This window comes from Theropithecus gelada, chromosome 3, assembly GCF_003255815.1.
Source record: "Theropithecus gelada isolate Dixy chromosome 3, Tgel_1.0, whole genome shotgun sequence".
In the NCBI taxonomy this organism is placed as follows: domain Eukaryota; kingdom Metazoa; phylum Chordata; class Mammalia; order Primates; family Cercopithecidae; genus Theropithecus; species Theropithecus gelada.
Genome location: NC_037670.1, coordinates 25,939,062 through 25,961,052, shown reverse-complemented (window position 1 = coordinate 25,961,052; position 21,991 = coordinate 25,939,062). Strand labels below are relative to the sequence as shown.

Sequence of the window (21,991 nt, the reverse complement as noted above, 5' to 3'; positions counted from 1 at the left end):
CACTGTCAGCAAGGTTCAATCAAAGAGAAATGACCTCCAACTAAAGCTAACTAGTCTCAAGAAAGTGGAAAAGAATACAGATTTGATTAGAAAGGAGCTCTGTGTCAGCAACCAGCAATCTAAGTTGAGCCTATGGGGCTGTCCCTGCAGCCCCAGCAGGAGATAAGACAGAGGCTTCACCGCATAGAGCCCAGAAGTCTTGTGCCAAAGACATGATTAAGGGCCTGGCCTTCCACCCAAGCCCACGGTTTCATTTGGCCCAAGGGAGTTGCTATTAAATTGAGAGGGAAGGGAATGGCAGAGCGTTGAGGCCTTTAAAAGACCAGAGTTTTTAGGCTGAAAAACTGTCTAGACAAGATCTTGATGGTTACTCACATGGAACCAATCAGAAGCAGACTAGAGGGCTACGAAAGTCCTGAGAGACTTATATCTCTACAGAAACCTTAAGGCTGGCCTATAAAAAGCTGTGACTGTTCAGTCCTCAAAACAACACCCAGACCCCAAATCCTCCCAGGAAGCGGGTGTTGGAAGCCCATCCTCTCCAGTATCCGCCCCTGATGTGGTACAGAGAAGACCCTTTCAGAAGGCAAAGCTGTGGCCCCAAAAGATCCCGGGCAAGAGCATTCCCGGAGGGCAGAACACGGGTTGCCAGACAGTGAAAAGGAAACATACTGGCCGCCAGTGCAGGGGGTACAGGGGGACTTGATGGTCCCGATTTCTACTACAGCAGCGTGGCACATGGTGTGTTAGGGGCAGATAGCTCGTCTGTTTCAGCTAACAGATTGCAAGACCGTAATAGGCACATCCAGCCCTAAAAGAGAAAAGGGCCCATCATCCAGAGATCCTGAATCTGACCGAGTGGAAGGAAACGAATGTGATACTAGGGCCGTTTTCCTTGAGGAATAGGTGAGAGTTTTCTATGGAGGGGAAGACAGATGCATGTGGGTGTCTGGGACCTCAGCAGAAACTGCTGGCTGTTTCCCACTGTGTCCTTCCCCGACTTCCTTAGGAATACAACTCCCAATTTTCAGCTGGGGCAGGTTTCATGACGGGGAAGGGTTGATGGAGAAAAAGAGATTTTTTAAATCGTATGATCAAGATCTATATATAATGTAAATTTCACTTCTAATTCAGCCCGTTAGGAAAGAGCTGCTCAATTGCTGCAGACATGATACACACAGACAAAGAGAGAAATAAGCATTGAGAGAACCCAGTCCATGGTTTTGAAAATTCTTCTTGTCCTGTACAGTTGGTTCATCAAAGTGATAGTCTCATCATGTTGCCCAGGCTGGTCTCAAACTCCTGGGCTTAAGCAGTTCTCCTGCCTCAGTCTCCCAAAGTGCAGCAATTACAGGCATGAGCCACAGAAAAAGTATCCCACTTTTTTTTGAGATGGAGTCTCGTTCTGTCGCCCAGGCTAGAGTGCAATGGCACAATCTCGGCTCACTGCAACCTCTGCCTCCAAAGTTCAAGGATTCTCCTGCCTCAGCCTCGTGAGTAGCTGGGATTACAGGAGCACGCCACTACTGCCTGGCTAGTTTTTGTATTTTTAGTAGACACAGGGTTTCACCATGTTGGCCAAGCTGATCTCGAACTCCTGACCTCAAGTGATCCACCCGCCTCAGCCTCCCAAAATGCTGGGATTACAGGTATGAGCCACCGCGCCTGGCCGTATCCCACATTTTTGATAAATATTCAGAAACAGGAACAATTCCACACACAGTAAATTCTGTTACCTAGAATTCTACACACTGGTGTAATACTAGTGTTTGACACTGTTCCAGTAATGACTCCAAAGCACTAAAACAATGGTCCCCAACCTTTTTGGCACCAGGGTCTGGTTTTGTGGAAGACAATTTGTCCATGGATGGGGGGTGGGGGAGTGGTTTCGGGATGAAACTGCTCCACCTCAGATCACAAGGCGTTAGTCAGATTCTCATAAGGAGCACGCAACCTAGATCCCTCACACGCACAGTTCACAACAGGGTTTGAGCTCCTATGAGACTCTAATGCTGCCACTGATTTGACAGGAGGCAGGGCTCAGCCAGTAATGCTCACTTGTACCGCTCACCTACTGCTGTGCGGCCCAGTTCCTAACAGGCTGCAGACCACAGCCCGGGGGTCAGGGATCCCCGCACTGAAAAATAAAGTATGAGATTCGTTGATTTGCGTAAAGCACACAAAAGCAGCAACTGGAAGAGAACAGCTGCCAGTACACATTACCTATTATTACTACCACAAATAGACTATGTTTCCATAAGGATAGCTGGTTAACATGGTTTGGATTTATGTTCCTGCCCAAATCTCATGTCGAACTGTAATTCCCAGTGCTGGAGGAGGGCCTGGTGGGAGGTGATTTGGTCATGGGGGTGGATATTCCCCTTGCTGTTCTCATGATAGTGAGTGAGTTCTCATGAGATCTAGTTGTTTAAAAGTGTGTGGCACCACCCCCTTTGCTGTCTTCCTCCTGCTCCCATCATGTAGGACGTGCCTGCTTCCCCTTCACCTTCTGCAATGATTGTAAGTTTCCTGCGGCCTCCCCAGCCATGCTTCCTGTACAGCCTGCAGAACTGTAAGCCAATTAAACCTCTTTTCTTTGTAAACTACCCAGTCTCAGTTCTTTATAGCAATGTGAGAGTGAACTGATACACTCAGGTAGGATCAAATATAGTTTTAGAAATATTTTGGCCTCATTCTTAGAACGTAAGAAGCCATATATTTTGTGCATCCATCTATCTCGTGGTCCCTCTGACACCAAGGTGACCTCTTCAAATGTCTTCTTAAAAGGCAACTGCCTCCCCAGCAGGAATTTCTTCCCAGGTTCACGGACTCAGTAGGTTTCTGTGAGTAACTTCACTTCGTAGTTTTAGGAAGGAACCCCCGGGAACAGTGGATGCAGGGCATCTATGGAAAGCTAAGGCCGTCAACAACCATTCATTCAGTATCAGCTCTGCACCAAGTGAGGGATTAATAATTAATCATCGAACCAAACAAGAAGAGAAACAAAGATTCCAAAACACCCTCAGACAGGCCAAAATATTTTTCCCCCTTTGAAAAAAATAAAAACTCTTAATCCTATGGGAGGTTCCACCTCTAGTGTTGGCAAGCTCAGCTTCAATGTCTGTCAGACACTTTTACAGACCTGCGTTTCCTAAGGCAGAGGGGTTTGTTTTTTTTAAGTTTAATATCAAAAGTGAACTTCCTGATATCCAAGAATATTAAGGCAATATATTTATACAGGTTCTTTCTTCACACAAAAACACAGGCTGGACAGCATGTGGTGAAGCCCAGCCCTGTGCAGATGCGCGGGAGCCTTGGCCCATCCGCACTTTCAGGGCGTGTGCTGCCCTCCTGATGACATGCTGCCCTGGCCACGAGCTCCAGGACCACACTTCCAAGGTTCCCAGATGGTGCTGACATGAAATATTCTTCAGTATTCTCCACAGAAACAACAAAAATGGCCTGGAAGTACCCGTATTTTTCTATCTGAACTTGGCCCCCCCCCAATCTTTTGTTAATAACTTATCTGATTTTTTTATCCAGAAAATGTAACTATCACGAGTTACCCCTTCAGTATAATAGTCTTCACTTGAGTAACAAAGGATTATCACAGAGTTTGCAACAAGCAAGTGATGACTGTTCCATCTACAAGAACAGGCTTTTTCCTTTTCTACTGGGAAGCAATGGATGTCGGGGGTGGGGTGGAAGCAGCAGAGTTAAGAAACGCTGAAAAATAAAAGTACCTATGACAATACAAATTAACTCAGTAAACAACAATTGTTAATGAACACGGCTCACAGTTCCCCTCCCAGTTCGCCCCCGTTACTCTGATAATCCTCCCAAACGATTCCGCCAATGCCTCCTCTAATACAACACATATACTAAAACTGCCATTCCGATGACCCTAAGTTTGACAGTCAAGAAAATGCTAAAGTTGGCTCCTCATTTTATATCAATATAGCATTAAATTCCAGAAACTATTATTAGGAAAACAGGCCAAAATATTCCCATACATTGAATTATACCTCTGTCTAATCATGTGGTCCCATGAGTGAAATGCTTAGAAACTATGAATCCAGTTATTTTTGGAATATTTCACTCCTTAAATTTTGACCCCACATTGAAGGAAGGCACTTTTGTTATTCCCTCCCTCTATAACCCAAATTTTTTTTTTTTTTTTTTTTTTTTTTTTTTTTTTTTTTGAGACGCAGTCTCGCTCTCGCCCAGGCTGGAGTGCAGTGGCGCAATCTCAGCCTCCCGGGTTCACACCATTCTCCTGCCTCAGCCTCCCGAGTAGCTGGGACCACAGGCGCCCGCCACCACGCCCAGCTAATTTTTTGTATTTTTAGTAGAGACGGGGTTTCACCGTGTTAGCCAGGATGGTCTCGATCTCCAGACCTCGTGATTCGCCCGCCTCGGCATCCCAAAGTGCTGGGATTACAGGAGTGAGCCACCGTGCCCAGCCTATACCCCAATTTTTAAAACTAAAATAGTATTAGTACTATTGGGGAGTTTAAAACAATTCCTTTATTTTCCATTTTTTAATCTTTAGTCAGAGTCTACATAACAGAAGGAATCAAAAGGAAAACTTGCAATAAGAGTAAATTTCAAATATCCAAATGGGGTTATGGACTGCTTTAGAAAAGGTACTGGGGCTGAGCATGGTGGCTCACGCCTAAAATCCCAGCACTCTGGGAGGCTGAGTCAGGAGGATCACTTGAACCCAGGAGTTCGAGGCCAGCCTGGGCAACATGGAGAAGCCCTGTCTCTACCAAAAACACAAAACTTAGCTGGGCGTGGTGACGTGTGCCTATAGTCCCAGCTACTTGGGAGGCTGAGGCAGGAGCAACCCTCGAGCTCAGAAGGTCGAGGCTGCAGTGAGTCGCGATTATACCACTGGACTCCAGTCTGGGTGACAGAGCAAGATCCTGTTTCCAAAAATAAATAAATAAATAAATAAAAGTATTGGATAGCAATGTACTAAAAACACTTTTCAAAATACAAAGCTCTGACTTTTTTCAATTTACACAGCTTAGATGCCATTCAAACTTCCTATTCAAATGCCCCTGAAAAACATCTTAAATTAAATGTCTAACACTGATTGTAACTGCACAAAAGAAGAATGATAACCTGAGCAATAATGCCACCGGTTACACATATTTTTTCATATCAGTTTATCAAAGAACATTTTGAAGGCCTGATTCAAGGAAGCAAGACACAAAGCACAACCAACCACCTTCCATTCCCATAAAAAACAAATCTGTGATCAAAGAACTTCACCTTTCTTTTCCACAATTTAACTCTTCTAGGACAAGAGTACTTCCGCCTTGCTAATAGGTCTCGTCAAACGCATTCCTCTACAACTCTATCCCCTCCTCCACTATTGGTAAGAGAGGATGCTCAACGGAACAGGATTCCTCCGAGCAGATGCAGGAGGCCTGCTCACACCTTACCCATCCAGGAGACGCATCGTTGTGGGGGTCACTTCGGCAAACAAAATTACTTTCCCCAACTGCTTGGTCTGCAGATTTTGGCGATAGATCTCCAAGTTGAAATTTTCTGATGAGAAGGCCTCCATGTTGGTCACCACAGGTATACAAGATGGGGTTATTTCTACTTCAGACACGTAGGATGAAACAAATCTAAGCGAGAGCTGGCTGGATTTTATTTCTCCCTCGGCGTCCATGTGTTTCCCAAGCCACTGCATAAGAGGATCCCGGATTTCCTGTGTCATAAAGAAAGAAATGAGGAGGTCGTAATTTGGCATTACATTATATCATGGCAGCTTTTCCTTATAATGCCATTTTGGTAATATGAGTACTTCCTAATTCACGACCAATAAAAGCTGGATTAACATATTCCATACATCTAAAATGATTAGACAATATGATAACCATATACTTAGTATGCTTATACTATAAAATAAGCTGTTCAGAAACCAGGATCCAAGAAAATCAGTTCAGTTCATGATTATACTTCCTATCTCACATTCTGTCATGATTTTCAAGATTCCCCTCCAGTCCAGAGTTCATAAGTAGTTCTCCAGTCCTCTGTGCATTTTATCCTCTGTGCATTTTATGGAAAACTTTTATCTTTTTGCCCCACAAAGAAATTCATTATCCTATCTGCAAAAACAACAACAACAGGAAACCCTGGGGGAAAGAAATCACGGAACACAAAGCACGAAAATATGAGAACACTCGGTCTCGGCCTCACGTCTTAGAGAACCTCCACTTCCTCCTGTAAAGACAAGCCAACTTGATCACCGACCAGGAAGACACTAATCTTCACAAAGGAAAAGTGGGGTACCCCAAAGCTGACTTCTGTTTGCCCCAAATGGAGGTACAAGGAGGAGAAGGAAGGCAAAACCTAGAAGAGACGTTGCCCAATCCAGGCGCAGAGCTCTCTATTCTACCCATGAAACCACAAACCTGGAGGAGGTTCCCCCACCCCAGACCTTAGAGGTCCCAGAGGCCTTCCTCAAGGGTGGTTTATCAGGAACTGAGGGCTGAGGGAAGTCATCATCTCAAGAGGACTGCACAAAATTTACTAAGATCTCAGTAAACACAGATCCAGGCTCTTAGGCCATCCTCCTGCAAACACCAGGCCCTTCACGTCCCAGAGCTCCCTGTGGCTACAGAGAAGTGGCTTCAGAGATAAACTTAATTCAATGAATTTCAATTGATCAACCTTTAAAACTCACATCTAGTTTGCAGATAATACAGAGAAGAAGAGAACGAGTCAAATGACTTCAGAAGAAAGCATTCAGGGCCGGGCGCAGTGGCTCACACCTATAACCTCAGCAGTTTGGGAGGCCGAGGAAGGCGGACCACCTCAGGTCACGAGTTCAAGACCAGCCTGGCCAACACAGTGAAACCCCGTCTCTACTGAAAATATAAAAATTTGCCCGGCGTGGTGGCGAGTGCCTGTAATCCCAGCTTACTTGGGAGGCTGAGACGGGAGAATCGCTTGAACCTGGGAGGCAGAGGTTGCAGTGAGCAGTTTGCTCCACTGCACTCCAGCCTGGGCAACAAAGAGTGAAACTCTGTCTCAAAAAACAAAACAAAACACAAAACAAAGAAGAAGAAGAAAAAAGAAAGCATTCAGAAGAAATCCAGGAGATAAAACACTTTACAGGACAGCTGGGCTTGTCCTGTAATCTTCAACTAGTCAATGTCATGGTGGAGATGGGGTGGGGACAGAAGTCGAGAGGGGGACCCAGTCTATATCAGAAGGGACTTAAAAGACATAATGAAATGCAATGGTTAGTTCTTTACTGGATTCCAATTTGAACAAACTAGCTGGAAAGGACAATTAGGAAATCTGAATGTGAACAGTATGCATTAGATAACAAACTGGAATCACTGTCAGTTTTAATAGGTGTGATAAGCGTACTGTGGAGGCCAGGCGCAGTGGCTCACATCTGTAATCTCAGCACTTTGGGAGGCTAAGGCAGGTGAATTGCTTGAGCTCGAGAGTCTGAGATCAGCCTGGGCAACATGGTGAAACCCTGTCTCTCCTAAAAGTACAAAAAGTAGCCAGGCATGGTGGTATGCACCTGTAGTCTCACATACTCAGGTGGCTGAGGTGGAAAAATTGCTTGAGCCCAAGAAGCAGAGGCCACAGTAAGCCAAGATTGCGCCACTGCACTCCAGCCTGAGGGACAGAACCAAACCCTGTCTCAAGAAAAAAAGGAGGTACTCTGGTGACACAGAAAAAGTCCTTAATTTTTAGAAATGTATATATCTCATGATATCTGTAAAATTTACCCCCAAAATATATAAAGTAAGGCAAAATGTTGATAATTGTTAAATCATGTTGATAATTGTTAAATCTAGATGATGGGTATTTGGGGTATGTGTTACAGTATTCTCTCTATTCTTTTCCACATTTGAGAACTGTCATAATTAAGAGTAAAAAAAAGTGGTGAAATAAACATAAGCTATTTAAAAATAATAAGTTCAGGCTGGGCACAGTGGTTCACACCTGTAATCCCAACACTTTGGGAGGCTGAAGAGGGTGGATCACTTGAGGCCAGGCGTTCAAGACTAACCTGGGCAACATGGTGAGACCCCATCCCTACTAAAAGTGCAAAAATTAACTGGGCGTGGTGGCACATGCCTATAATCCCAGCTACTCAGGAGGCTGAGGTAGGAAAATCTCTTGAACCCAGGAGGTGGAGGTTGCAGTGAGCCGAGATCATGCCACTGCACTCCAGCCTGGGAGACAGAGCAAAACTCCATCTCAAATAATAATAATAATAATAATAATAAAGAATTCAGGCCGGGCACAGTGGCTCACGCCTGTAATCCCAGCACTTTGGGAGGCCGAGGCCGGCAGATCATGAGGTCAGGAGATCAAGACCATCCTGGCTAACACGGTGAAACCCTGTCTCTACTAAAAATACAAAAAATGAGCCAGGCGTGGTGGTGCGCACTTGTAGTCCCAGCTCCTCGGAGGCTGAGGCAGGAGAATGGCGTGAACCTGGGAGGCGGAGCTTGCAGTGAGCCAAGATCGCGCCACTGCACTCCAGCCTGGGCGACAAAGCAAGACTCCATCTCAAAAAAAAAAAAAAAAAAAAAAAGAATTCAATTGGCCATACACTGGCAACCCATTCCCTCTGTCATCCATTCAACAAACATTACGGGATGTCTGCCATATGGCAGGCAGTCTCACAGGTTCTGAGGACGGAGCAATGATCAAAGGGATCAAAATTCCTGTCTCTGGAGGGTTAATGCTACAGTGTGCGAGTCAGAAAGTTAAAAAAGGTCGGGAGCAGTGGCTCACGCCTGTAATCCCAGCACTTTGGGAGGCTGAGGCGGGCGGATCACTCGAGGTCAGGAGTTCAAGATCAGCCTGGCCAACATGATGAAACGCCATCTCTACTAAAAATTCAAAAAATTAGCCATGCGTCGTGGTGGGTGCCTGTAATCCTGTCTACTTGGGAGGCTGAGGCACAAGAATCACTTGAACCCAGGAGGCGGAGGTTGCAGTGAGCCAAGATCGCGCCACTGCACTCCAGCTGGGGTGATAGAGTGAGATTCAGTCTCAAAAAAAAGTTAAAAAACAGTAAACACAATACATAGAATGTTAGAGAGTAACACATACAAAGAAGGGACAAGAAGACAGAGAAGAGACGGAGGCCACTTCAGATCAGATGGAGGACCTGCTGAAAAGGTGACGGTTAAGGAAAGGCCTGGAGCAAGTGAAGGAGGACGCTGGGACAAAATCCATAAAACTATGTCATTTATATTTATTTATAAAGGGATTCCAGCAAGTGCAGAGGCTCCCGGAGTGGTGAAAGAGCCTGATCAGGGCAGAGCATTTGAGCAGAGTGAGCGCGGGGAGAAGGTGGAATGCTGGGGCCAGAGAGGCAGAGGGGGTGGCAAGAGCCATGGTTCACACTGCAAGGGCCTCAAAGGCCACAGTGAGGACTGGACATTCACTCGAGGAGCAACAGGGAGCCCCAGAAGGTTCTGGGGAAGGGCGTGGGATGTCCTACCTCTGTTGGAGCAGGATCACCCCACTCCGACTCCTGTGTTGAGAAGAGCCTGAAGGGGAACAAACAAGCAGAGAAACTAGTTACAAAGTCACCTAAATGAACCAGGAGTGAGACTACAGCCTGGACCAGCGTGCAGCAGACATGGTGAGAAAGGATAGGATTCACAGTATACTCTGAAGTACAGGCTACAAGATTTGCTAACAAGTCATATTTGAAATGTTAGAGAAAACAGGGGCTCAAAAAACAGCCCATGATTTCTGGCCTAAACACCTGCAAGGACAGAACTGCTGCTGGAAATACCATAGAGAGAGCAGGTTTGGAGAAGAAGAGGCAGGAGGTCAGCCCTGGGTGTGCTAAACTTGAGATACCTATTTAAAATCCTATGGGTGCTGGGCGCAGTGGCACACACCTGTAATCCCAGCACTTTGGGAGGCCGAGGCAGTCAAATCACTTGAGGTCAGGAGTTCAAGACCAGCCTGTCCAACATGGTGAAACCCCATCTCTACTAAAAATACAAAAATTAGCTGGGCATGATGGTGGGCATCTGTATTCCCAGCTACTTGGGAGGCTGAGGCAGGAGAATCACCTGGACTCAGGAGGTGGAGGTTGCAGTGAGCCAAGATCATGCCACTGCACTCTAGCCTGAGCAACAGAGAAAGACTCCATCTCAAAGTTTTTTTTAAAAAAAGGAAAAAAAAAATCCCATGGAAACAATGAATTGGCAGTAGAACACGTGAGTCTGGAATCCAGGGGAGAGGTTCGCACCATGGATATCAATTTGAGAATTGTCAGACTATGGGTGATCATTTTTAAAGCCAAGAAAGAGGATAAGATCCATGAAAAGAGTGACTATAGTTAAAAAGAGGATGCAAAGTAGAGCTGCTATCACCAAGGATCACAAACTAGGTGGCTTGAGACACTAGAAATCTATTCTTTCACAGTTTTGGAAGACAGAAGTCAGAAATGAACACGTCAACGGGGCTGTGACTCCTGGGAAGGCTCTGGGGGAACTCATGCTCACACCTTTGCTTCTGGTGCTGCTGCCACTCCATGGTGCCCCTCAGCTTGTACACACATCACCCCCATCTCTGCGGCCACCATCACATGACGTTCTCCTCTTTAAGTGTCCCTGATTCTGTGTGTCCTCTAGTCTTCTGAGGACACCAGTCATACTGGATTAGGGATCTACCCTAATGACCTCATCTTCACTTGATCACATCTGCAAAGACCTGGCTTCCAAACAAGGTCATATTCACAGGCTCCAGGGCTGGGGCTTCCACATATCTTTTTGGGGGACACAATTCAACCAACAATAGTGGTCCATGCTTAGGTTTCAGGGAGATCATAAAGAGTGTGTAAAGGAGATTGAGACAGGGAGAGAAAATCAAGTGTGTTTGTGAATAGCAGCAGAGGGCAGTGGTCACGGGAGTCTCCTGATTCAGTTTTGAAGGCTGGAAAACGATGACAGTGGCATGGGGAGAGGGCTGAGAAGTCACCGCTGGCCTCGGCGCCGCAGAGCCCAGCCTCTGATGAGAGCAGTTTGAAAGGCGTGATGGAGGCCACAGTCAGATGGGAGTGGTGAAGAGAAAATCTGCAGACTCCAGGAAAAAAACTCCGGCAAAGAGTCTCCTCTAAAGGGGAAGAGAGGCGGGGGCAGTGGCTAGAGGCAGGAATGGGGGGAACGCAGGCTGAGCTTGGTTTAAAGGGGAGAAACAGCAGCATTTTCAGATTGATGTGACAGGTCCCCTAGAGAAAAATCCAGAGACCAGGTGGGGTGGAACCCAACAATATAAGCAAAAAAGGTCGGCCTTGGGAGCAGAAACAGCTCCCCCACAGGGATGGGGGCAGTTCAGGCTCCCCTCTGGGGACACCTGGTCTTATGACTCCACTGGTTCCAGACCTCCTTTGGCCCTTGCTGGTTGCAGAGCCACAAGGCACAGCCTGGTAACTGAACTTCGCTGCTCCCACCCTACTCCACGGCTGTAGGGAGGTGGGAATCTTGGTGCTGGTGGCCGGCAGAAGTCATCTTATGATTGCTTCTATGTTCTCAATAAATAGGAAGCAAGATCATCAGCTAAGGGAGAAAAGAAGGAAGGAGGTGTTGAAGTTTGGGGAGGGAGGAACGAACAAGACAACAGAGAGAAAGAGAAGATGAATGTAGTGGGGAAAATCTTCTGAGCGGCAATTCCCCAGGGCAGCTGGAAGCATTTGAGCACCACAGAAGGTCAGTGACTCTGAACTGAGAGTGAGAAGTCTGTATGATTTTGTGTTTTTATCCTGCCACAGTCAGCTATCCAGCCAAGTGGGCTTAGCAGAGAGGAGGCAGTGAGCTGAAGGTGTACAGAAAGCAGTAACTGAGACTAACCCACCACAAATGAGGTACTGCTGGAGACAGAAAGATAAATAGGAGTGATCCTGTTGGGGCTGGAGAGTGAGAGGAATGCCCCAGGACCAAAAAGCTTAGGTCAGCACCAGAGAGAGCTCCCAGAGAAGGCGTGTAAAATAAGGGGCGACCCGACCAGAAAGGTTGTTGGAAGGGGTCAAGCTCAAATGAGCTACCAAAAGCTACATTTGGTCCTATGACAGCACTAACTTTCAGTTTTCAGACTACAGAATACCAAGATAAATTTCAAATGGATTATTCCCTGTTCACCATTCTTTCTTTGGTATATACTCTATTGGAAGAAGAAGAAGGAATGAATAAATAACATACAAAGGTGATCCCCAAATCTCAAATCTGGCCATTAGTTATAACCAACTCTTCCCCTAAAACTTTGGTCAATGCCTTTAAAGCATAAAATGCACAGATCTGAATTTTCATCACTTTCCCCAGGGTAGTTGGATGTCACCGGGCCACCACACAGACTAGAGATACATATAGGTGAATAGGTTAAGCCACAAAAACAGAAAGATAAAACTATTACTTAACTCAAGCAGAGAGCTAAGAGGTTATTCATCAGATGATGGTAATATAAATATCCCATTCAAAGTCAATGAAAACCAGGATAAAATGAAAAAGAAACAACTAGCACTAAGTAGAACTTTCAGAACAGGAATAATGCAGGAATTATCCTCTAAAGTGAATCATCCAGATTGACTACTGCATACATCATTCATTTAAGAAATACATATGGAGTACCCACTGGGTCTCAAAAACAGTACCACGGTAGAAAGAGAAGAGGAAGGACAGATATTGCTATAGTTTGAATGTGTCCTCCAAATTTCATGTGTTGGAAACATAATCCCCCAATTCATATGTTGATGGTACATGGAGGTGGGGCCTTTGGGAAGAAATTGAGATTGAATGGGGTCATCAGGGTAGGGTTCCTATGGTGGGACTGGTGTCTTTATAAGAAGAGAAAGAAAGACCTAAACTGGTACACTCCTGCCCTCTTGCCATGTGATTCCCTTCCCATGTTATAATGCAGCAAGAAGGCCCTCACCAGATGATGGCACCACACTCTTGGATTTTCCAGTCTCCAGAACCAAGAGCTAAATAAACCTCTATTCTTTCTAAATTACCCAATCTCAGGTATGCTGTGATAGCAACAGAAAACAGACTAAGAGAGATGCATACACATAACTACAAGACAGTGTGACAAGTACTACAAAAATTCACTCAAACTATTCAAACATACACTTCTCTTTGGCAAAGTAAGTCAATCTGACTTGCCAAATTTAATCACCTATTCTTTTCTGCATGCAAGTTGAGAGCCATAGTCTCAAGAAATTACATCATCATTGTTATGTCTACTAATTACTAAAGTAACACTCTAAATTATTTGTTTTTGAAAGCAATACTTAGACATGCACAAATCTGCAAAATAAAACTGATGAAAGCAAGGCACACAGGTTTTTTTCTTATACCTATTTTACATAATCTTTCAGGGCTTACTCAGAACCAAGTGAATTACTCAGAACAAAGAGAATCTAAAAGGTATCAAATGAAACCAGGACCCTCTTAAGAAACATAACTATATACCACCCATAATTATCTTAAATGTTTATATTCACTACAGTCAAATACATTTTAAGTACCATAGGAAGCATTTAGCCTCCCCCAAAACTTTCTCCCCACTCCACCATTATCCCTGGACAACGTAAAAATTCTGAATAAAATTCTGGTTGTAAGAAATACCAAAATTACTATCTGTTTGATGTAAATCTGACCGGCATGTCTTCTCAAATGCACTCAAATTATGATTATGACTTGAGAGCTGCACATATAGCTGCTAATAATACATGTAGGGAAAAGGAATTAATTCATGACTCTTGCCTAAACTCTCCTAATGATCATGCAATGTAAAAATGTTACTGAAGAAAAAAGGTTTGGATCATAGACATCAAGATAAGTGGGCTGACATATAAGTAGCACTACCCACTCTGCAATCCATAAATCTACCCATTTCTTTGAACTCAACTACCGGAGGATAGCTAAAACGTCACTTCCATAGGAAGGATGTCTCTGACCCACAGCCGTTCACAAACTTTCATAAACCCTTAGTTACTTTATAGCACTTATCACGACTATACATAATTTGTGTAACTGCTTATTCAATGCCACACTGCCTTATTAGAATATAAGTTCCAGAAAGATAATATACATATGTTCCTGTTTCGCTCCCAACTGTATCCGTGGAACCTAGGACAAAAGTGCATGCTTAATAAGCATTTACTGTATAAATGCATATTAAAACCTTAACAAAGAAAACTCTCCAAATAACAGATAGATAGGTAATCAAGAGGTAAAACTCAAAAATGACAATAAGAAAGTATGGTCTTGAGATGGCTACATGAGCATCAAAAAGAAATACACAATCTTTGAAATCATTACAGCTAGTTCTATTGACAACAAACAACCACTATCAGATTCCACTTCAAGGGGGTTTATAAAATTCTAATTAATGTTATTTTTCTAACATTTAAACTTCAAGAATTTAAGTATTTCTCTTCCTCTAGGATTTCAGGTTAATTAAATACAATTTGGGTGGAACCAACAGCTGAATGCTTTATAGTCACATAAATGTGGCCCTTTTAAATCATCCACAGCACCCAGGCATTCTCAAGAAAGGTGAATATATTTTTTGTCTTTTATTGGGACATGTTGCACAGGACATGAAAATCCCAAGGAATCTTTAAAAAGAAACAAACAAACAAAAAAAAACAAAAAAAAACTAGAACTTATAAGTGAGTTTAGCAAGGCTGCAGGATACAAGGTCAATATACAAAAATTGGCAGGGCACAGTGGCTCACGCCTATAATCCCAGCACTTTGGGAGGCCAAAGCGGGTGGATCAGTTGAGGTCAGGAGTTTGAGACCAGCCTGGCTAACATGGTGAAACCCCACCTCTACTAAAAATACAAAAATTAGCTGGAAGTTGTGGCACATGCCTATAATCCCAGGTACTTGGGAGGCGGAGACACGAGAATCGCTTGAACCTGGGAGGCAGAAGTTGCAGTGAGCTGAGATTGCACCATTGCACTCCAGCCTGGGTGACAGAGTGAGATTCCATCTCAAAAAAAAAAAAAAATGCAAAAATTGGGTGCATTTCTATATACTAAAAATAAATATTTGGAGTCTGAACTTCTTTAAAATATCATTTTGATAGCATCAATAGATCTGAAATATTTAGGGACTTATTTAACAAAATATGTGCCAGACCTATATACTGAAAACTACAAAACACTCCTGAATTAAAAATTAAAGATGTCTGGGGCCGGGCACGGTGGCTCAAGCCTGTAATCCCAGCACTTTGGGAGGCCGAGACGGGCGGATCACGAGGTCAGGAGATCGAGACCATCCTGGCTAACACAATGAAACCCCGTCTCTACTAAAAATACAAAAAAATTAGCCGGGCGTGGTGGCGGCGCCTGTAGTCCCAGCTACTTGGGAGGCTGAGGCAGGAGAATGGCGGGAACCCGGGAGGCGGAGCTTGCAGTGAGCCGAGATCGCGCCACTGCACTCCAGCCTGGGCGACAGAGCAAGACTCCGCCTCAAAAAAAAAAAAAAAAAAAAAAAGATGTCTGGGCATCATGACTCATACTTGTAATCCCAGCACTTCGGAAGGCTGAGGCAAGAATATCACTTGAGCCCAGGAATTTGAGATCAGCCTGGGCAACACAGAAAGACTCTATGTCTAAAAAAAAGAGTTTTCCTTTAATTAGCTGGGTGTGGTAGCGTGTTCCTGTCGTCCCAGCTACTCAGGAGGCTGAGGTGAGAGGAGCTTGAGCCCAGAAGCTAGGCTGCAACAAGCCGTGATGGCACCACTGCACTCCGGCCTGGGCGACAGAGTGAGACCCCATCTCAAAAAAACAAAAAGAAAATTAAAGAGGCTGTAAATAACTGAAAAGATACACCATGTTCATGGATCAGAAGACTTTGACGCTGTTAAGATGTCAGTTCTTCAGATTAATCTACGGGTTCAATGCAATCCCAATGAAAATCCCGGAAGGCTTTTTTTTGTTGTAGAAATTAACAAGCTGATTATAAAATTTATACAGAAATAGAAACTATTTTAAATGGCCAAAACGATTTTCGGAAGGAACAAAAAGTTAGAAAACCTACATTATTTGCTTTCAAGATTTACTATAAAGTTGCAGTGTATCAAGACGGTGTGGTATTGGCACACAGACATATGTACAGATTACTGGCACAGAATAGGGTACAGAAATAGGGCCAAACATGTAAGTGTGATTGATATTTTTAATTTTTTGACACAGGGTCTTGCGTTATCATCCGGGGGGAGTGCAGTGGTGTGATCACAGCTCACTGAAGCCTCAAATTCCTGAGCTCAAGCCATCCTCCTGCCTTGGTCTGTTTGATTGATTTTTGACAAAAGTGCCCAAGGTAAATGATTTGAAAAAGGATAATCTTTGCAATATGTGGTGCTGAAACAAACATTCATATGCAAGAAAATGAAACCTTGATCTTTATCTTGCGTGTATATAAAAATTAACTTGAAATAAATCATAGACCTAAATGTAAAACTACTAACCTTCTAAAATAAAATACAGGAGAAAATCTTTCTGACCTTGGGTAGGTAAAGTTTTTTTCAGATGGAACAAAATAAGCATGAACCATAAAAGGAAAAAAGTGATAAGTTTTTTATAAAAATTTATAAAAAGTAAGACTTTATAAAAATTAAGGATATTAAGAACTGCTGTTCTTCAAGAGATAATGCTGGCCAGGCATGGTGGCCCGCACCTGTAATCCCAGCACTTCGGGAGGCTGAGACTGGTGGATCACCTGAGGTCAGGAGTTTGAGACCAGCCTGGCCAACATGGTGAAACCTCATCTCTACTAAAAATACAAAAATTAGCCAGGCATGGTAGCACACACCTGTAATCCCAGCTACTCGGGAGACTGAGGCAGGAGAATTGCTTGAACCGGGAGGCGGAGGTTGCAGTGAGCTGAGATCACGCAACTGCACTCCAGGCTGGGTGACACAGTGAGACTCCGTCCCAAAAAAAAAGAGAGAGAAAGAGAGATAATGCTAAGAACAGTGAAAAGACAAACAACAAAATATAAGTATTAAGAAAAAAATAAGTATTGAGAAATTATTCTCAATACTTAATCGGACAAAGGACTTGTATCTGGAATATAAAAAAAGAAGTCTTAAAATTGTAAGACAACAAACAATTCAACTTAAAGCCTGAGCAAAAGAGCTGAATAGACACTGCCCAAAAGAAAATATCGGATCGCCAATAAGCACATGAAGAAATGGTTGGCACCATTTGGCAACAGGAAAATGCAAATTAAAACCACAATGAGGTACCTCTATACATCCACCTGAATGGTTAAAATTAAAAATTAGGCCGGGCACAGCGGCTCATGCCTATAATCCCAGCACTTTGGGAGGCCGAGGCGGGCGGATCACCTGAGGTCAGGAGTTCAAGATCAGCCTGGGCAACACGGTGAAACCCTGTCTCTACTAAAAATACAAAATTAGCCGAGCGTGGTGACACTTGCCTGTAATCCCAGCTACTCAGGAGCCTGAGGCAGGAGAATCTCTTGAACCTGGGAGGCGGAGGATGCGGTGAGCTGAGATCGCACCATTGCACTCCAGCCTTTCCAACAAGAATAAATCTCCGTCTCACCAAAAAAAAAAAAAAAAAAATTAAAAATTATTTTGAGCCCAGGAATTTGGGGCTGCAATGAGCTATGAGCACACCACTGCACTCTAACCTGAACAACATAGCAAGACCCTGTCTCTACAAAAAAACAAACAAAAAATCCCAGCACTTTGGGAGGCTGAGGCAGGAGGATTGCTTGAGCCCAGGAATGTGAGACCAGCCTGAGCAACATAGTGACCTCCAGTCTCTACAAAAAATAAAAAAACAAAACTAGTCAGGAGTGGTTGTACACACCTGTATCCCACCTACTCAGGAGGTTGAGGTGGCAGGATCACTTGAGCCCAGGAATTCAAGACTACAGTGAGCCATGACTGTGCCACTGCACTGACAGCCTGGGCAACACAGCAAGATCCTCTCTCTTAAAAAAAAAAAGATCTGACAATTTATCAAGTGTTGGCAAAGATGTAGAATAACTAGAGCTCTCATGTCCTACTGGTGGGAATGTAAAATGGTACAATGGTTTTTGAAAAACAGTTGGCAGTTTCCTGTAAAGTTAAACACACATTTCTCATATGACCGAGAAATTCTACTTCTAGGTATTTACCCAAAAGAACTGAAAACACGTGTCCGCATAAAGACCTGTATGTGGATGTTCATAGCAGCTTTACTCAAAACAGCCATAAATGACAGCATATCCATACAATGGAATACTACTCAGGAATAAAAAGTAATGGGCTACCCACACATGCAACAAGGACAAATCTCAAAAACATAACACTGATAAAAAAAAAAAAAAAAAGACAAAGAAGAGTATCCAGTACGCTATATGATTCCACTTAGATGACATTTCAGAAAAGGCCAATCTAATCATCTAGTGATAGACAGTATATCAGTGATTGCCTGAGACTCTAGGCTTAGGGATGGATGAGCAGATGAGAATTGATTAAGAAAGGTTACAAAGGCCTGGCGCGGTGGCTCACGCCTGTAATCCCAGCACATTGGAAGGCCAAGGCAGGCGGATAACAAGGTCAGGAGATCAAGACCATCCTGGCTAACACACTGAAACCCCACCTCTACTAAAAAATACAAAAACTAGCCAGGCGTGGTGGCAGGCGCCTGTAGTCCCAGCGACTGAGGGAAGCTGAGGCAGGAGAATGGCGTGAACGCGGGAGGTGGAGCTTGCAGTGAGCTGAGATCACGCCACTGCACTCCAGCCTGGGTGACCTAGCGAGACCTCGTCTCAAAAAAAAGAAAAGTAACAAAGGAATCTTTTGGAATACTGGAAATGTTCTGTATCTTTGTTGTAAAGGTAGTTACATGTAAAACATTTATCAAACTGTACACTAAAATGGGTGCATTTTCTTGATTTATATTCATAACTAAATACAGTTGATTTTTTAAAAAAGCAAACAGCAACAAACCTCTGCAACATTAAACAACACTAAGGCCCATGAGACTCCATATTCACTAATGTCCAAAATAACACTAGTATCTCCACTTCTAAAGAGAGTAAATGCTTGAATCTGTACCTAGTGCAAATTCACAGAAGTGACTACTCTATGGTGGGTAAACATATTGCAGCGTCTGCTACAGACAGAATGTAGCTAAGATCAGAAACACATGTTATGCTGTGTCTTGCCACGTTATCTATTGATTGGAGGCAGCGTCTTGCTCTGTTGCCCAGGCTGGAGTGCAATGATGTGATCATAGCTCACTGCAACCTTCAACTCCTGGGCTCAAGCAATCCTCCCACCTCAGACTCCCAAAGTGCTGGGTTTACAGGGGTAGGCCACATCACTTCAGAGCAGTTCCACCCCTGTTACTTGTCTTATCTGCTAAATTTACCCAGCTAACAAGATTCAGAGGTGAATTCAAAATATTTCTTATGATCTCCATTTATGTTTTGGAGCTTCTTTTCCCAAGAAACACCAAATAACTGATCTTAACCTATAAAGGTTTTCTATCTCAGAGGCACATTTGCCTCATTGCAAATAATTAGATTAGTCAGGCCGGGCGCGGTGGCTCAAGCCTGTAATCCCAGCACTTTGGGAGGCCGAGACGGGCGGATCACGAGGTCAGGAGATCGAGACCATCCTGGCTAACACGGTGAAACCCCGTCTCTATTAAGAAATACAAAAAACTAGCCGGGCGAGGTGGCGGGCGCCTGTAGTCCCAGCTACTCGGGAGGCTGAGGCCGGAGAATGGCGTGAACCCGGGAGGTGGAGCTTGCAGTGAGCTGAGATCCGGCCACTGCACTCCAGCCTGGGCGACAGAGCGAGACTCCGTCTCAAAAAAAAAAAAAAAAAAAAAAAAAAAAAAAAAAAAAAAAAAAAATTAGATTAGTCGTGCTTCAGTCATAACATCGTTAAGTTGCTAGGCAACCAGAAGCGAGTTAATCAGAAAATGAATCATCAAAGACACGGCACGCAATCTCCTTTTACGGGTGTCTCATTCTTAAAACACTTTCAAGGAAACAGAAGCAAATATTTGTCTACTCGTATGGAATTTATATGACGCAATCCATATCTTACTATTGGTATTTGACACACAAAATATTCGCATTCGCTTGGTGTCTTCACTCACAGGACAAAGCCAGATGGCACAGCAAATCTTCATAATCAAAAGATGACACTCCTGGGCCAGGCACAGTGGCTCATGCCTGTAATCCCAGCCAGCACTTTTGGAGGCTGAGGCAGGTGGATCACCTGAGGTCAGGAGTTCGAGACCAGCCTGGCCAACATGGTGAAACCCTATCTCAACTAAAAAATACAAAAATTAGGCCGGGCGCGGTGGCTCAAGCCTGTAATCCCAGCACTTTGGGAGGCCGAGATGGGCGGATCACAAGGTCAGGAGATCGAGACCACCCTGGCTAACCCGGTGAAACCCCGTCTCTACTAAAAAATACAAAAAACTAGCCGGGCGTGGTGGCGGGCGCCTGTAGTCCCAGCTACTCCGGAGGCTGAGGCAGGAGAATGGCGTGAACCCGGGAGGCGGAGCTTGCAGTGAGCTGAGATCCAGCCACTGCACTCTAGCCTGGGCGACAGAGCGAGACTCCGTCTCAAAAAAAAAAAAAAAAAAAAAAAAAAAAAAAAAAAAAATACAAAAATTAGCCGGGTGTGGTGGTGGGCACCTGTAGTCCCAGCTACTTGGGAGGCTGAGGCAGGAGAATCGCTTGAACTCGGGAGGTGAAGGATGTAGTGAGCGGAGACTGTGCCACTGCACTCCAGCCTGGGGTACAGAGCGAGACTCTGTATGAAGGAAAAAAAACAAAAAATGGCACTCTTGACGTAGGACTGGTTTTTTTTTATTTTTTCCTGACTTCATTTAAGGCAGGGATTGATCATTTGACAACCCTTGGGGTGGATGTTTATTCAGAGCACCAGTACCAAGCAAAGCAAGGCTCCATGCAGGTTTGCGAGGTGCCTGTCTGGGTGTCTGTGTGTGTGCACCTCCTCACCAGCCTGGTCCTTTATGCAGCAGCTTCTGTCTAGCCACACTGGTCCCCTGTGGTCTAACCAACCCCTGCCTGATCTGTCCAGATTCCACACTGCACGGCGCTGCACCCTGGCATGGGTTCCGAAGACTGCTGCTTCCTGCTTCCTGCTTCCCACCCTGTGTTCTGCCACTAGCCCCAAGCACTGGCACGCAAAAGTGAAAGGATCTGGAGGGCTTCCACCTTCCAGTGGCTTACTTTGCTGAAACCAGTCCATTTTCACAAACATCCAGGCTGACTGTCGCTTAGGGACACCCTCGGGCCAAAATGAACCTGGAGACATGGTTTATTTAGCCCACATTTTGAACCAGTTGCAACACTTAAAAATTGAGATATTTCATATCACATTTCCTGCCTCTTTTGAAGAAGCAGCAACTCTTTCCACACAGCAGTAATGGGCTGCAGCCAAGCAGCCACCCTCATCCCGTGGAGAACACGCTCCAGCTGGCCCTATGTGTCCCCAGCAGCCAGCTGCACTCTGTGCCGCCTCTCCTGCCCCCTCCCCTGGCCTCTGGGTTAGAGACCACTCATCTCAGCCCTGGCAACAAGCCTGGAATCCATCCAGCCATCCTCCTCTGGGGCCCTGATGATGCATCCTTCCAGTTCGGTCCAAACTGAGTCTAGTGACACTGACTCTCAGAACAGAAGGGGACCATTTTGGTAATTCCTCAAAAAGTTAAACAGAGACGGCCAGGCACAGTGGCTCCCACCTGTAATCTCAACACTTTGGGAGGGGCCGAGGTGGGTGGATCACCTGAGGTCAGGAGTTTGAGACCAGCCTGACCAACATGGTGAAACCCCGTCTCTACTAAAAATACAAAAATCAGCCAGGTGTGGTGGCGAGCACCTGCAATCTCTGCCACTTGGGAGGCTGAGACAGGAGAATTGCTTGAACCCAGGAGGCGGAGGTTGCAGTAAGTCGAG

The 21,991-nt window shown here is 44.7% G+C and overlaps 1 protein-coding gene across 1 annotated transcript in view; it reads right to left on the bottom strand.

Annotated features, from left to right (window-relative positions):
• HLCS (holocarboxylase synthetase) overlaps window positions 1–21,991 on the bottom strand; it is a 225,956-nt gene that overhangs the window by 148,095 nt on the left and 55,870 nt on the right. The window contains exon 6 of the mRNA XM_025380559.1: window positions 5,454–5,725. Coding sequence (XP_025236344.1) covers window positions 5,454–5,725 — 272 coding nt within the window. The remainder of the gene's footprint in view (window positions 1–5,453; window positions 5,726–21,991) is intronic.